The following is a 16,276-nucleotide window of genomic DNA, read 5'->3' as shown; positions in this document are numbered from 1 at the left end:
CATACTGTCAGTAAAATAGATATCTACTACTACCGATTGCAGAAATTTTTTACTGACTTCGGCAGTCATTGAATTAGTTTTCTTTCACATTTCAAGGAGTAAACATCGAAATTGTTTCTTTCCATATGGGTAAGCTTAAATAATAATCCATACTTTCGATTTTTATATATTCATTTAAACAATACATGATGTACATACAATACAATAAACTAATATTTAAACAATTATACATTCGCTTAAAAATTACATACATAGTTTGGAAGGTGCATTAAATATAAAATAATTTTATTTTAACATTTTAATACTTCTACATTTTGTGATTGTTAGCTAAGCGTAATGTCAACAAATTCGAACTATTGAGTGACTTCGATGATTCGCGCCTTAGTTTTCTTTCACACTCCGACGAGTAAGCATCGAAGCTCTATCTTTCTAAGCGTGTAAACTTAAAAAGTAATATTTTCGAAAATTGTATAATTATTTAAATAATAATTTTTTTCGTTGCTCGTTTAATGTAAACAACAAAGAACATTAGATTGACCGAGTTAATTATTACGTTAGTTTTCTTTCGTAGTTCAAGGATTACAAATCGAAATACTCTCTTTCTATACAACTTCATTTAGTCATCTTATAGATCCGACGATTTTTTCGTTGCTCGTTTGTGTAAACAACAAAGAACATTAGATTGACCGAGTTAATTATTACGTTAGTTTTCTTTCGTAGTTCAAGGATTACAAATCGAAATACTCTCTTTCTATACAACTTCATTTAGTCATCTTATAGATCCGACGATTTTATAATTATATAAACAAGGTACAATATACACGAAATACGATAACGTAATATTTAGGTAATAGTATATTTCGGTAAAGACCATATAGCTCTTAAGACCCGTTGTATATATAATAAATTTCTTTCAGCCTTTGTCGTTCGTCTACTGTAAACAAAAAGAAACATTAGATTAACCTCGCGAGTTATCACGTTAGTTTTCTTTCGTACTCCGAGGAGTAAAGATCGAAATACTTTCTTTCCGTACAACTACATTCAATCACCTTATAGATTCGATAATTTTATAATTATTTAAACAATATACGAAATACTCGGAGTATGAGAGGATAATATTTAAACAATAATACCGCATAGTTCTTAAGAGACGTTATACGTAATATAACTTTCTTTCAGCCTTCATCGCTCAACTAATTTCGACAAGAAGGAATATTAGATTAACCTTTGCGAATTTTCACGTTAGTTTTTTTTCGTACTTCAAGAATTACAGATCGAAATACTCTCTTTTCATACAACTTCATTTAGTCATCTTATAAATCCGACGATTTTATAATTATATAAACAAGGTACAATATACACGAAATACGATAACGTAATATTTAGGTAATAGTATATTTCGGTAAAGACCATATAGCTCTTAAGACCCGTTGTATATATAATAAATTTCTTTCAGCCTTTGTCGTTCGTCTACTGTAAACAAAAAGAAACATTAGATTAACCTCGCGAGTTATCACGTTAGTTTTCTTTCGTACTCCGAGGAGTAAAGATCGAAATACTTTCTTTCCGTACAACTACATTTAATCATCTTATAGGTACGATAATTTTATAATTATTTAAATAATATACGATATGCTCGGAGCATAAGAAAATAATATTTAAACAATAGTATATTACGTCTAATATCGTATAGCTCTTAAGAGGCGTTATACATAATATAACTTTCTTTCAGCCTTCATCGCTTGACTAATTTCGACAAGAAGGAACATTAGATTAATCGTTGAGAATTTTCACATTAGTTTTTTTTCGTACTTCAAGGATTAGAGATCGAAATACTCTCTTTCCATACAACTTCATTTAGTCATCTTATAGATCCGACGTTTTTATAATTATATAAACAAGGTACAATATACACGAAATGCGATAACGTAATATTTAGGTAATAGTATATTTTATTAAAGGCCATATAGTTCTTAAGACGCGTTGTATATATAATAAATTTCTTTCAGTCTTTGTCGCTCGTTAATGTCAACAAAAATATCATTGGATTAACCTATCGAGTTACCACATTAGTTTTTTTTCCTACTTTGACGACTAAAGATCAGCATACTCTCTTTCCGTACGATTATATTTGATCATTTTATAGATTCAATATTTTTTTTTTAGCAGTTTTACTATAATTTATGTTATATTTTATCGCAAGCAAGATTTATTAATATCTAATATCTAATATCTATTTGTACAAATAGGTAATAAGAAACAAGAAATATAAAAAGTTCATACAATTCACAAACATTCTTCCATTCATCTATCTTTGTAGAAGTATAATCTAGCGTATAATTTCTTTTTACTTTTGTTAAGAATTCGAAAAAATTATCTCCTTGTTTATTAAATTGAATTAAATTTCCGATTTTAAAATGAGATCTCGTTCATCAAAATTGGTCAAGAATTACGTCTGGATTCACTTTTGGTGTAAACCATTATAACCTAGAAAAGTATTAACAATCTTAATTTTGTCAAATTTGTTTCATAATTTATTTTGAATAACATTAGTTGATCAATAAAATATAAATATTAGTGGTTAATAAGTACTAATTTCTTTCTTTTTCCAAATTTTTACAAATAGCAAGTTAATTGTTGTATAGGATATGCATTTATAATACAACAAGATACAGATATATAATATTGTAATACTTAATATATACACATATACAGTTATAAATGAAAACAAATTGATATTTTCAACTTGAAACTTTATATGACTTAAATACAAAATTTTTACATCGTTTATTTATAAATTATGTATCGATTAATTGTATATGACTTTTTATGTTACATTAAGTTCCATGTGAAATTACTCATGTACATAAAGAGGTTGTAATAAAATATATTAAATAATATTACAAATGCATTAATAAATATTAACTGAATTATATAACAATTACTGCATAAATATTTCGAAATATTGCAAAATAATATACAATTTGGCACGAGAATCGCTTCAAATATATTGTACAATAAATCATGGTTTCTGTGATAATAAATTAAAATCTATATCATAAAAAAATGCTATACTTTTAGAATCATTTCCATTGTAATGTTAATGTTACTAATGGTAAAAGTTTTATTATTATTCTAAAAATATGAATAATCCTTTCAGCTTATGTATCCTCAAAAATATTTGAAAGCTATTGCATGTAATATTCTTTGGATTATTTGATAATGTTTTCATAAGGATTATTATTGCAATAAACTTTAAAGAACTATTAAGAATGCTAATATCATCTTACATATATGAAATATATAATCAATACTTAAAAAAAAGATTATAAACATATGATATACAAAATATATATTTCTTTCATAAGGAATCGCTTGTTTAGACTGTAATAACTTCTTTTAAGTAATACTAACTGATCAAACTAAGATGATATAATAACAATAATGTATTGTTGGAGTATTCCAAAAAATGGAGTTTAAAGTCTTAGTTAAAAGAAAAAAAATTATGGTATATTATCATGTAATATTATTCCAAAGTTAAATAGAAAAATAAATAATAACAATGTTAAATCAGATGGTAGAACTAATTTATACATTTTTGGAAGCTTATATGTATATATATATGTATATATATGTATATATATGTATATATATATATATATATATATATATATATATATAAATCCTTGCAAATGCTTTCAGAACATAATAGATAAGAGAATAGTAGAAAAAAAAGTTAACACATATATAGATGGTTCTACTATTCTCATAGAAAAGGTATTAATTCCTTATACTCTATACATTAATATAAGTATTCTATAGTGCACTTATTCTTAGTAAGAACAAAAGACTACAGAGTGCAAAGAATTAACGTATTCTCTTTTATTACTTAAAATATACTTATCATATAGTTAGTTGGGATTAGTTATAATGGAACTATCAAGCAATGAAATTTGTTAAAGTCATTTTAGAATCTGGCATAATATCTAACAAATAGTGGGGTGTATCAGTCATTGATGCAAGATCAGCTTCCAATAAGGCCAACTGTAGTTCTCTGCGTGCTTTTTGTACAACATATACCATAAGAGATACACCTACTAATATCTGTATCAAAAGGAGAAATTATTCTTTCTATTATATTCAGTAATCCTCTTATATTTTTATGACTGTATAATCTATTGATTTAATTAATAAATTAATTCTAAAAGATGGGTTACCTGGAAACAAAAAACAATATAACCAGTTGCTGCTGTTGATCTATCTTCTAGTACATCTTGCATTGATCTTAAACTGCTACCTAAATAAACATTAATAAGTTGAGCTGGTAATAAACCCAATGCACTAGCTACATGGTAGCGAATACCAGTTATGTTGCTAACCTGTATCATGTAATAAATATATTTAAATATTATATATACAACATATTAGAAAGATATGTAGATTATTATAATACATACAGCAAAGATTGTATTTTGTAGGCCAAAAGGTATTGGTGTTAATCTTGCAAATAGTACAACTTTAAAAGCTTGTGGACCTGAAATTACTCTAAGTATTGCTCTTGCAGTATCACTTTGTAATAATGCTCCAATTGGCAGTCTAGAAGAGAAAGCACCCAAAGTAATGTGTGCTATAGCAATACCCAAATTTGCAGAAAGAACAACCATCATTATGCCTCGCACGATACCAAAAAGATAACCACTGGCAACAATGAGGAATAAATATCCAATTACAATGGGAAAAGAAACCACTGTGAATAGTGCAACGAATATAACTGTAATAATCCAAGTATTCTGATGTTCTATCCAGAAGAGCAGCACTTTAATGTAATCTTTACATATGAAAACTATAGCTCCTAGAAGAGCTAAAGTTGCAATGGTAATTGCTACATAGCACACAGAATTTGAACTGATGCAGTTGCAGTGTATAGACGTTGGATGTTTAGAGGAATGCACACAGGTCTCAACATGTTCTATATCTATTATATCCATGCTCAATGTATTTGCTATATATATCCATAATTAAAATCTTCCTTCTTCACCATAATCTAAGATAAAATTATAATTGTTTATAAATATAATATAATATAACATAGTAAAATATATATTAAGTAACATTTATTGCTTCTTAAAAAATATAATATAAAAACTTATACAAATTAAAATTATTATAAAGTATAATTAATATTACACTTGAAACTTTATAAATATGAAATATTAATATTACAAAATATGAATCTTTTAGGAGATACAAAAATAATTTTTTTGTCCATACAAAAGAATTTTATAAAATGACATGGATGTTTTTAATTAAAAAAAGTTTGGGTTAAAAACTTGGAATGTATTACACTCTATCTTTATTGTCTCTTGAGCAAATATGTATTCATTGTTTATTATATAAATATATATACAAAATGATATAAAATCAATATTAATGAATATTAATCAAAATATTAAACATGTAGTATGCAAAGATGTTAATAAATATATAATAAAATATGAATAATAAAAATGTACTTACTCTCTAATATAGAAGATATATATGCACTAAAATTCATCATATTTCTTTTTGTTTCACATATTTTTATTCATAATAAATGCTCACGTAATACTCACGTAAAGTAATAATAATATCGAAGACAGCGATGACTTAGAAAGTATAGCTCTAAACTAAGCTAACCTAATGTATTCTAACATGACGTTATATGATAATCATAATATGATCAAAGAAGAGGATAAAAGCAACCAGAATGACTACGCCTCGAATCCAAAGTTTCCCACACAAATCTGCCATCTATGTAGAGAAAACATTCAAAAGAAGAACAGCATGTCTAAATACATACGTATCATCATTAAAAATAAGTACTACTAATACAAATTTCTAGATATTTTTTATCTTTTTATTGAATATTAGTATACAATAAAAATAGTATTTTTCTAAGATCATTTAAGTAAATAACCAATAATAAAACGAGATAATTTTTCTTTTAACTAATCGCAATAAAATATCGATGAGAAAGAAAAAGAGAGAGAAACCCTTTAGTATTAATATTTTCAAGAAGTTGATTCAACTATAGATTGTAAATTACAATAGTTTATATTAGTCATGAAAATGAATAAATGTCGAAAATAATTACAATGGATTACTTAGCAGATTATTCTTACATATTATGTTTCGTAATTTAAATTTTCGATATATCTCGATATTCTTCATGGTCGTGAAACAAAATGGCCGCAGAGGGTGGATGTTCGACAAATGTCAGTAGTAGTGATTAAACATTTCAACTGAATAAGAATATATTTATATATCTAGTTATTAAAATTAAATATTTTGAAGTAGTTACATACTATAATCATGGCAAGTATTTATGTGGATAAATATTACATTCATTAAATTATTTTTTGTCATACCATAACCTTAGGACGTGACATTTTTTGTCCATATATATATATATTTTTTAATATAATTTTATTTATTTTTACAAATATTACTTTTGATTTTCCATTAGACTGATATAAAAAAAAATTATTTTTACTACTATTACTTAATTATAATAATTGAAATCGAAAAGTGGAAAGAAAAGAAGATAAAATAAAAAAATTTTTTAAATTATACCATTACTTCAATTGCATTAAGGATAATGGAAGTGGGTTAATTATATTGTAAATTATCAATATTATTTATAATAAGCTTGAATATTCCAAATAGCAATATATTATATTAAAACTATTAAATAATCTATTTCAGATTCGTTTTATTTTAATTCAAAATAGAGCTGGTAAAACTAGGCTTGCTAAATGGTACATGAATTTTGATGACGATGAAAAACAAAAATTGATTGAAGAAGTTCATGCAGTAGTTACTGTTAGAGATGCCAAACATACTAATTTTGTAGAAGTAAGTTAAGAAATTATATATTTGTAATGTTTCTTGCTATATAATAATATTTATGATGTATATTAATTAATATATTTAAAATATGTTTTAGTTCCGCAATTTTAAGATTGTCTACAGACGATATGCAGGTTTATATTTTTGCATTTGTGTAGATGTAAATGATAATAATCTTTGTTACTTGGAAGCAATTCATAATTTCGTGGAGGTTTTAAATGAATATTTTCACAATGTATGTGAATTGGATTTAGTCTTTAATTTTTATAAGGTAATATTTACCACTTAACAAACTTTTTATGATAAAGGAAAAGTTTTATTAGTTTATTCCCTTTTTTCATTAGAATAAGCATAGGACATAGAATTTAATACTTTGTAATTCCTTTTAACATTTGATAAAAGTAAATTTGTATAATTTCCTATCTTAAATTTTATTAATGATGTGTTATATTTGTAGGTGTATACAGTGGTAGATGAGATGTTTCTAGCTGGTGAAATTAGAGAGACCAGCCAAACTAAAGTGTTGAAACAATTATTGATGTTGAATTCCTTAGAATAAGACAACTTATTCCTTTATAATGCATTCAGAGGTACTTTGAAGATTGTTTATTTATAAAGAAAGTTGGTAATTATGTAATTTACAATGCGTTTAAATTATTAAAAAGAATGCAGGAATATAGCTATATTATTCATAATCTTACAAATAAATGTCATATACATCACAGTAACAATTATAAATGTTACTTTACCATTTGAGTATGATAATACACGTTCCTACTTTTTGTGTTATTTGTGAAATAATATATATAATTAAAAAATATTTATTCTATTAATTTTAAGAATAAGGCATTTCTTGCAATAAACAGATATTTAATGATATAATTATTAAAATCAGATTAATTCTGATTGAAAGATAAAATGATGGTTTATTATTGAGATTATATTAAAAAACACAAGATGAACATGTTTGTTATTTAAATACAAATGAAATTGTATTTTTTTCTTTTTTTTTTTCCTTTTTTTTTATTTAATTCTACAGAACACCTATATCTCAGTGTCATTACATTTTTTTCAAGCAGAAATGTGTTATGTAATATTACCGTGTTATGTATATACACTTTCTTTGTGCATATACGAAGAATAATCTATAATCGTACGTTAGTCAATGTTAATGTGTACCCGATGTAAAAAATATTGTTTGAAACATATGATATAAGATGCAAAAAGTTTTGTTTCTCGTATTTTATTAAATAAGAGAGACGTCGGTTCTGTGCACTTTGGCAAATTTTATTGTCATATCTCAACCATATTAAAATATCCTTCATTACAGCAACCATTAGGTAGCTTCTACACATGACCAAAAAGAAAAATATTCACCATATATTTTATTTTTTCGTAGAATTTGATACAAAAAAATTGATTAAGATATTTATTAATATAGGATTCCATTGAAATGGTAGATGAAATACTCATTTATTTTACTTGTTATTTGAAATAATTTTTTAGAAGAAAACACAAGGATGAACAATAAAGAAAAAACTGATTGCTACGTAATAGTAAATGATAGAGTAACTTTTTTCCGGATACTCTAATATCCCAAAAATTAGCATGTATTATATAATATAATGCAAAAGAGAAGCTAGCGCAATATATTATTTGTCATTTTGTGTTGACAATTTGTTTATTATTATATCTCAAGTTAATTTGCTTATTTAAATAGTAATTATTTAATATATTCTTCTATAAAACTAAACTAGATTATGATAAACTTAACGTATATGAACAGGGAGAGAGATATCAATTTTGGGCGAAATAATACAATAGCGCCGTTTTGCCATTTATAAAGGACTAAAATTAAATGCCTTTCGCCATGTGCGATTAATGATAATTTTGTTAAATGGCAATAAAATAGTCCTAGAAGAAATATATATATATATGTGTATATATATATATGTATATATATATATGTGTGTGTGTATATATATATATGTATATATATATATATGTGTGTGTGTATATATATATATATATCCGTTATTAGCAGTTACTTTCATTGCATATACGGATTATTTATTCTGTTTTTCACCTTTTCACCTTCTCTCACTTTGAATTTGTATTCTTCTATGTTTATGCATTCGTCATCTACATTTTGCTGCGTGCGCGCGCACCTTACAGAACACACACACACAGTATACACGCACATAGAAACATGTATAGTATCTTAAAATACACGAAGATAAGGCTTAAACGGCGCAGTGACAAGAATAAAAAAATGAATGTTATTCCGTACATAACACGTTGAGAACATCTCGTTTCTCCTTTTCTTTTCGATTTTTAAATTTCACACTCCGCTTGATACCAGTGAACGTTGTTTACATGGAAATGTACAAATAACGTTCAATTGACCTTTTTCTATGAACAATTGTTATTATGTATAGGAACTGATAAATTCTGTCAAAAATAGTACGAAAATCATAGCATGCAAGTGGAGTGTGTTTCATTACTGTACATTGTTTACAAGCATGCCCCTCTTGATGATTTCTTGACGAGTTATAGAATGTGTGCTTTTCTTTAATATATTCATAGGATAATCACGTGATCGGTTTACATGACGGTTGGCTAGATAATCAAAAAACAATAACCTAAAATTATTTTTAAAAGACGAACCAGCGCGCCAAATGTACAAGTATACACATACATATATAATACCACGTTGGGGATGTGATCTAATACGTATATTGATAGTATTTTGAAGTTCGGTCAGGCGCTATCTCATGCCAAGTTTTTTAAGGTACCTGTGTATTTGCTTTAACTAAACAGCATGCATATTCATGATTTGAATCTTGTTTGAAAAATCTATTTTTGACTTTAGTAATATCCAAAAAAAAATCATTTTTTGTTAAATATGAAAAGAGAAAGACCACGACGAAACGTACATAATCGTTATTGTTGAGATCTCTGTATCGAATTTATCTTACATCGCACTTCCAAATTGATGGTTTCCTAATTCTTGTAGAATAATGATGGCCGACCAGCGTCGGTAGCATCTACTGCTGGATGCACAGGTATTCACAGAGCACAAAGAGTACTTGGCTATAACAAACATTTTATTCAACTATCATTGTGGTATCAGATATAAACGAACATTTTTATCATCGTTAAAAGTACTAAACCGAATGGCCTAAGGTACGCGTATAAGTGTGAGCGTGTGAACTGTGTATGAATGTATGTATGTGGTTTTCGTCTCATATTTCTGCTGCTATAAGACGTCTTGTGTCAGCATAATGTGACCACCCCTTTTAAATAAAATTATATCTAGGCGCATCTTCATGCGTCATAGACTTGACACAAATGCGATAATAACAGCAACGTTAAAAAATATAATACAATAGGGGGCAATTACAGAATGAAAAAAATAATACATGTTTTGTATTTGATATCACATACAGCCCGGGCCAATCTGTACTGGACATGTATCTTAATCATATTAGATTTCGTACTGTAAACCTTTTTACTTCGCGAACTTCTACGTACATTGTGAATATCGAATAATTTTTAAATGTTGTTGTTTCTCTTTTTTCTTTTCTTTTTTTTTTCTTTTTTTTTTACAGATCTTTCAAAGAGTAATGGGCAATGTGAGATATCTCAGTCTTAATGACGGGATCGATGAAGCCGTTGTTACAAACCAGAATGATTGTGGTGCAGAGGAGTATGTAGTTGACGATACAATATATCTGCTGTTGCTGTGTTGTATTAGGATGTAGACTGGGAGTTAATGTATAGTTCAGATATACTGAACTTATAAAAGTGGACGCAGTTCTTCCAAGGGCATCAGAACCCCACTTGTAACTCCGTCCATACTTCCCAATCCGTTTGTTCCATGAACTGGTAAGCTGTTCACAGTCATGCTACGGTCATCTGTAACGACCTTCTAATTAAAAAAATTGATTCGAATAGAGATCCATAAATTATTTTACGAATGTAAGAGATAACAGGATTTTTATAGGTATTAACGAAAACGAGAAATTAACTACATACATACATACATACTTTATATATATATATATATATACATACACATACATATATACATATATATATATGCATATATAAATATAATTCACATATTTATATATACAGATGAATTAAAATGAGATCTTATATATAACAAAGTAATTAATACAAGATATCAGTACATGCAAAATTGTGATAAAGTTTTGACATTGCATATATCTTTCCTTATAAGTGTTATTAATACAGGAATACTAATAACAACAAAATTTTTAGGAATGTCGTACTTAAATCTACATATAATAGAGTAAATTTACATTTAATTACAATTATTTCTCAAAAAATAAGCATTTTTAACTTTAAATATTATATTCTTAAAATAAGATAAAGTGTAACAACTATATTGTGTTCCTATATATTCCAACATTCCTCTAAATTGTTAATATTCGTATTCCCATAACTTCTTTTACTATTCATATACACATTTTGTTTTCATCGTATAATACAGATAGAATGGTGTCTACAATTTTCCACCTGGAAGTAGTTATGGAACATTCAGAAATATTACTATTAATATTACAAAATCATATTAATACAATAATAAAGAGATGTCATACATTTTATAATAAAAAAAAAATTAGAAAATAAATATACATAAAGCTTATATATTTATATAAGATATATATATTTATAAATATAAATATATATAAGGTATCAATAAGATATATAAAAGGTTTTAATTTCTTAATATATAAATAAAAATAGTTTTAATTTGACATTTACCTGGGTTGCTACTCACCTACAGGCAATGAGCCTGCCATGGGAGTAGGTGATGATGATACCATATTTAATCGACCCTGTTCTTTTACTATGGGATCTATAAATCAAAATATAATATACATATTTCATTTTAATAATCTCCAGAAAATATACGAATTAATTTGCAATGAAGTATTATTAAATTAAAACATACATTGTATTATATTTTTCATATTTTTTTTCCCTGTCTAATTTACTTACAAAAGTAAGGATGGTCCATAGCCTCACGTGCTGTGAGTCTTTCAAAATGGTCATAACGCAAAAGTTTGTCAAGGAAATCAAGACTTTCGGGCGAAACTAAGTGTTGATTTTCTGAATGCACGAAACGTTCCCAACGCTTACGCGAGTGCCTTCCTAATATGTCATTAAAACGAGGATCTAATTCGATATGATATTTATCAAGATATTCCAATAGTTCTTCGGTTCCAAGAACTTTTGCAATTCTAACTAGTTGGTCGTAATTGTCATGTCCATGAAAGAATGGTTCTTTTCTAAAAATCATACTCGCGAGCATACAGCCCAACGACCACATATCTAGGGAATAGTCATACATCTAGAAAAAAAATATTGCACACCTTTTATATATATTACCTTATATATTCATACTTAGTCAAAATTAATACTTTGTAATAATAATTATATTAGCGAATATATATATATATATATATAAATATATGTAGTATAATATAAAAATATGTAGTATAATATAAAAATATGTAGAATAATATTTAAAGTAACTCTAAAGAAAATTATTATCTGTTGTAAAACAATAAATCATAAAGTTATTATTAATTATAGTAATATATATATACGTATAACACACCTGATAATCTACAAGTAGTTCTGGACCTTTAAAATAGCGTGAAGCTACTCGGACGTTGTACTCTTGCCCAGGATGATAAAATTCTGCTAGGCCCCAATCAATTAACCGCAACTTTCGGTTTTCATGGTCTATCATAACATTGTGCGGCTTTACATCTCTGTGCATTATACCCATGCTGTGACAGTAGTCCAATGCCTATGTAGAATAACAATATTCCGAAATATTATTACATAGTTAAACATGGTATTTTTACATTTTAGAAATACTTATTACATTATGATTAACTGAACTATTACAAGAAATATTTCAAATATTACAAATAAATAATTAAAATAACAATTTGTACATATCAACAAAATAACTAACTAAAAAATAAAGCTGTTTTAAATATTGAAAATATTTCATAAGTAATTTACTTTCTAACTCAGATTCACATAATGTTTATACTTCAAACAATAAATTTGAGTATTTATCTACATCTAAAATAAGAAACATTTAATAAATAACTTAATGTAATAATATTACTTAAATTAATCAACAACTAAAATATTTTACATAATTTAAGCACTAAAAACTGAGCACTGAAACTAAAACATTTATCAATTTTTTTTCCATGATATATACTAATAGTATATTTCTTTAAATTTAATACTTGTAGATTCATATCTTTAAAAATGGAAATTGTAAATAAATTGATATGAAATAAATATTTGTCGAGCTCTTTCTTGAACCTACATATACACCTACATCTATCAAAACAATAATCTCGAAGATTCATCATGGATTGATATTTGGTTCCATTGCAATTAACTATACACGCACTTTTAATAGTTCGTAGAGGTAGTATCTTATGTCGTAGTCTGTTAGAGTCTGGTATAATTGCTTGAAATCTGTGTTGTTGACATGTTCAAAAATCAGTGCTGGTGTCCTTGATACTGGATCTTTAACAACTGCTTGGAGTGTAATTATGTTGGTCCCGCCTTTAAGATTTTCTAAGATTTTTATTTCCCTTTTTATTTTCTTCTTTTTTACAGGCTATAATGGTAAAAAGAAAAGTATTAATAATATTATGTAATATTAATACATTGACATTATTGTAAAAAATATTGTGTATTATTCATGATACCTTCAAGATCTTTACAACACATTTTTCAGTGGTCGTTACATTTATGGCTTCAAATACTTCACTATACTTTCCTCTGCCAAGTTTTCTTACTAACTGATAATCATCTTGCTGTCTGTAAAAAGAAAGAATTATGTCGAATTAACTTTTTTTCTTAGTTATATTTATTACATCTGATTACATATCATTATTGGCTCAAAAGTATAAATATAAAATAGTTTATATTAACTTACCCCCAATCAACAACATACGATTCATAATCCCAATAATCCCTAGATTTGTGTGAATTCACATCTGCATAAACTCTTGCTCTGCTTGGTAGTGCCATTTTCTCAACTATATGTGTGTTTTTATTTGGTGTACTGACAGCCGTACTGTCTTGGCCAACTACCAAATTCTTATCGTTACTAATTGATCTCAATTTTCCACTTGGCCACCCACAAACACGTGCTGACAAAAGTAAACCTAAATAATGAATAAATAATTAAATAGATATATTATAAAAATAAAAATGTTATATAAAATCATAAAGAAATAATATGTTCTACAAGATAGTTAATTATAGCTTTGTATGATCTAATTTAATATGTATACTACAGATTCATATAGCAAGTTGCTACCAACTGAATATGAAAACAAAGTAAATAGTATTTTTTCTACATTTATTTTAAATATCACTTATAATTTCCATAAAAAATAAGGACTTTCATTTAAATTTTATATTTAAATAAATATAAAATAATTTTTATAAGTTTCTGACCATTAATAATAAACAAAATATTTATGTATAAAACATATTACTTTTTATAATAACATATACTAATTGGAAATACTTATTACTTTATATTAAAAGAACAAAATATAAGAGAATATAAATAAATTATTATTATTGACAAAAAAATTTTAAAATATATTTTTTTAAGCAATCTTGAAAATGTAATATCAAAATATTCTGAAGCATCTAAATCAAAACAATGTCTGGTTATCAACTTGTATAAATATTAAAAAAATATTACCGTATTAAAAAATAACAAATAAATTTATACTTTATCTAAAGTATTAAGTATAAAGTTATCATTGCTGAAGTTATATATAATTAAACTTATTAAACATAGCCAAAATACTCTATTAGTATCTATGTTATTTATATACACATATGTTAAATACATATATGATATGTATACAATTGTAAATGATCTACTATATGTTGTAATATTTAAGTCAATATAAAACATTAAATGTGTTACGAAATAATATATCGATCAAGTAATAATCATAGAAAGTAATTAACAACATACAATGTATATTTACATGGAATAAGATAAATATAAGAATCATACTGTAGTATTTTTATGGATAACTTTAAATATAGCGGACTTAACTTTACGTTCATGATTAAAAATATATATGATTACGTATAACAGAGTATCTTATTGGGACAAGAAAGTATATTTATAGGAAGTAAACTAAATTTGATTTACAGAAATGCAACAGAGAGAGTATCTAGCAGTCAAAGTAGAATACATGTAGATACTTATTGATTGTAAGGTATATAAGCCTTATATTTGGTTGATATACTTATTACAGTTTCTGTATTAAAAAATTCCAATTTATTAAGATAATTTGAAGTAAATAATAAGAAAGATTATATATGTAAGTAAAGAAGCACTGATGGATACTTTTCTTGGATTATAATTTAAATGTAAAAATATTCTATTATCGGCGCATGGAGTAGAGGCATGCACACGCATAAGACACGAACACACATGTACGAAGAAAATCACACGCCATCGCGGTAGGACAACCGATGTTAGCTTATTTCGGGCTCACCTAAAGCATTCCGTGTCCAAATTTTGACTGTTTTGACTGCAATAGGATTCCAAATTTGTTGCAATACTAAGAAAGTTGCGTATGGGATTCCTGAGGCCGCGCGAGCTTGACAAACTCGAGATTTTTACGGGCGGCCGGCTTCTCAAACGAGCGAGGTCCAAGATGGCAGCCGGCACCCAACCACAAACTTCAGAAGCATAGATAGAAAACGATTCCAATTTTATTTTCAATGTTACCAACGAATTAACTTTACATTATTACTGTTAATACGTATACTTATGCTTGATATAATTAATTTTGAAAATATTAATATTGTGTTATATAAAAAAAATTTTTTTGTTGCAATTATATATACAATTTCTATATTTATTGAACTATATATATCGTTTTTTTCAAAACTGATAACATTGGAGAAGTAATACTATTTTTTAACAAATGAAGTTTCAATAATAAATATATTATATCTTTACAAGTAATAAGTACAAAAAAATTAAAATAGTTATAATAGAAATGTTAAAGAATTAAAATTTACCCATCGATTAATATTTTTTAAAACGAATAAGTTAGATCACACCATGTGGTCATACCAACCACATTATTTTAATTTGGTTTTTACTGAATCAATATGGAACTTGAATTTGAAATTATTTGGAAAAGTTAATAAAATTAAATATATTACGTAACTTCACGAAATATATTTCTATTGTTATAGAATTGTTTGTTAACATAAATACGACAAAAAATGATATTCTATTTATAGATTATGTACCATATAAATATGC

At 26.2% G+C, this 16,276-nt stretch overlaps 3 protein-coding genes and 1 long non-coding RNA gene across 12 annotated transcripts; 2 read left to right on the top strand and 2 right to left on the bottom strand.

Moving 5' to 3' along the window:
* The first annotated feature begins 146 nt into the window (after positions 1 to 146).
* On the top strand, positions 147 to 3,595 carry LOC127065789 (uncharacterized). Of its 4 annotated transcripts, none has more exons than XR_007782193.1 (3): positions 147 to 847; positions 918 to 1,595; positions 1,733 to 3,595. It is a non-coding gene; the product is annotated as an uncharacterized LOC127065789 (long non-coding RNA). The 4 variants fall into 4 exon arrangements; XR_007782191.1 differs by having other exon boundaries at positions 147 to 1,102; positions 1,180 to 1,595; XR_007782194.1 differs by having other exon boundaries at positions 147 to 1,349; positions 1,457 to 1,595.
* A 263-nt stretch (positions 3,596 to 3,858) lies between these two features.
* LOC127065783 (transmembrane protein 64) lies at positions 3,859 to 5,805 on the bottom strand. Its single transcript, XM_050998635.1, has 4 exons — positions 5,518 to 5,805; positions 4,458 to 5,044; positions 4,218 to 4,379; positions 3,859 to 4,104 (listed from the first exon to the last, which is right to left on the bottom strand). Exons 2-4 carry the CDS (start codon positions 4,986 to 4,988, stop codon positions 3,940 to 3,942), a joined length of 858 nt encoding a protein of 285 aa, XP_050854592.1. The 5' UTR covers positions 4,989 to 5,044; positions 5,518 to 5,805; the 3' UTR covers positions 3,859 to 3,939.
* Positions 5,806 to 6,194: 389 nt separating this feature from the next.
* LOC127065788 (AP-2 complex subunit sigma) lies at positions 6,195 to 7,563 on the top strand. Its single transcript, XM_050998644.1, has 4 exons — positions 6,195 to 6,354; positions 6,745 to 6,894; positions 6,986 to 7,159; positions 7,346 to 7,563. The coding sequence occupies exons 1-4, from the start codon at positions 6,352 to 6,354 to the stop codon at positions 7,445 to 7,447; spliced, it is 429 nt and encodes a 142-aa protein (XP_050854601.1). The 5' UTR covers positions 6,195 to 6,351; the 3' UTR covers positions 7,448 to 7,563.
* Positions 7,564 to 8,342: 779 nt separating this feature from the next.
* On the bottom strand, positions 8,343 to 15,681 carry LOC127065780 (casein kinase II subunit alpha). 6 transcript variants are annotated; one of them, XR_007782190.1, is made up of 9 exons: positions 15,495 to 15,681; positions 13,898 to 14,129; positions 13,668 to 13,779; positions 13,364 to 13,576; positions 12,542 to 12,736; positions 11,920 to 12,271; positions 11,683 to 11,776; positions 10,575 to 10,806; positions 8,343 to 9,981 (listed from the first exon to the last, which is right to left on the bottom strand). XR_007782190.1 is itself a non-coding variant. In XM_050998624.1 (8 exons), the coding sequence occupies exons 2-7, from the start codon at positions 13,990 to 13,992 to the stop codon at positions 11,691 to 11,693; spliced, it is 1,053 nt and encodes a 350-aa protein (XP_050854581.1). In that variant the 5' UTR covers positions 13,993 to 14,129; positions 15,495 to 15,681; the 3' UTR covers positions 8,343 to 9,981; positions 11,683 to 11,690. The 6 variants fall into 6 exon arrangements, 5 of the variants coding, with proteins under 5 accessions (XP_050854581.1, XP_050854579.1, XP_050854578.1 ...); XM_050998624.1 differs by lacking the exon at positions 10,575 to 10,806; XM_050998622.1 differs by having other exon boundaries at positions 9,978 to 10,819.
* Between the last annotated feature and the right edge of the window lie 595 nt (positions 15,682 to 16,276).

This window comes from Vespula vulgaris, chromosome 8 (assembly GCF_905475345.1).
Source record: "Vespula vulgaris chromosome 8, iyVesVulg1.1, whole genome shotgun sequence".
Classification (NCBI taxonomy): domain Eukaryota; kingdom Metazoa; phylum Arthropoda; class Insecta; order Hymenoptera; family Vespidae; genus Vespula; species Vespula vulgaris.
The sequence above is the reverse complement of the archived record's forward strand: the minus strand, read 5'-3'. Positions and strand labels throughout refer to the sequence as shown.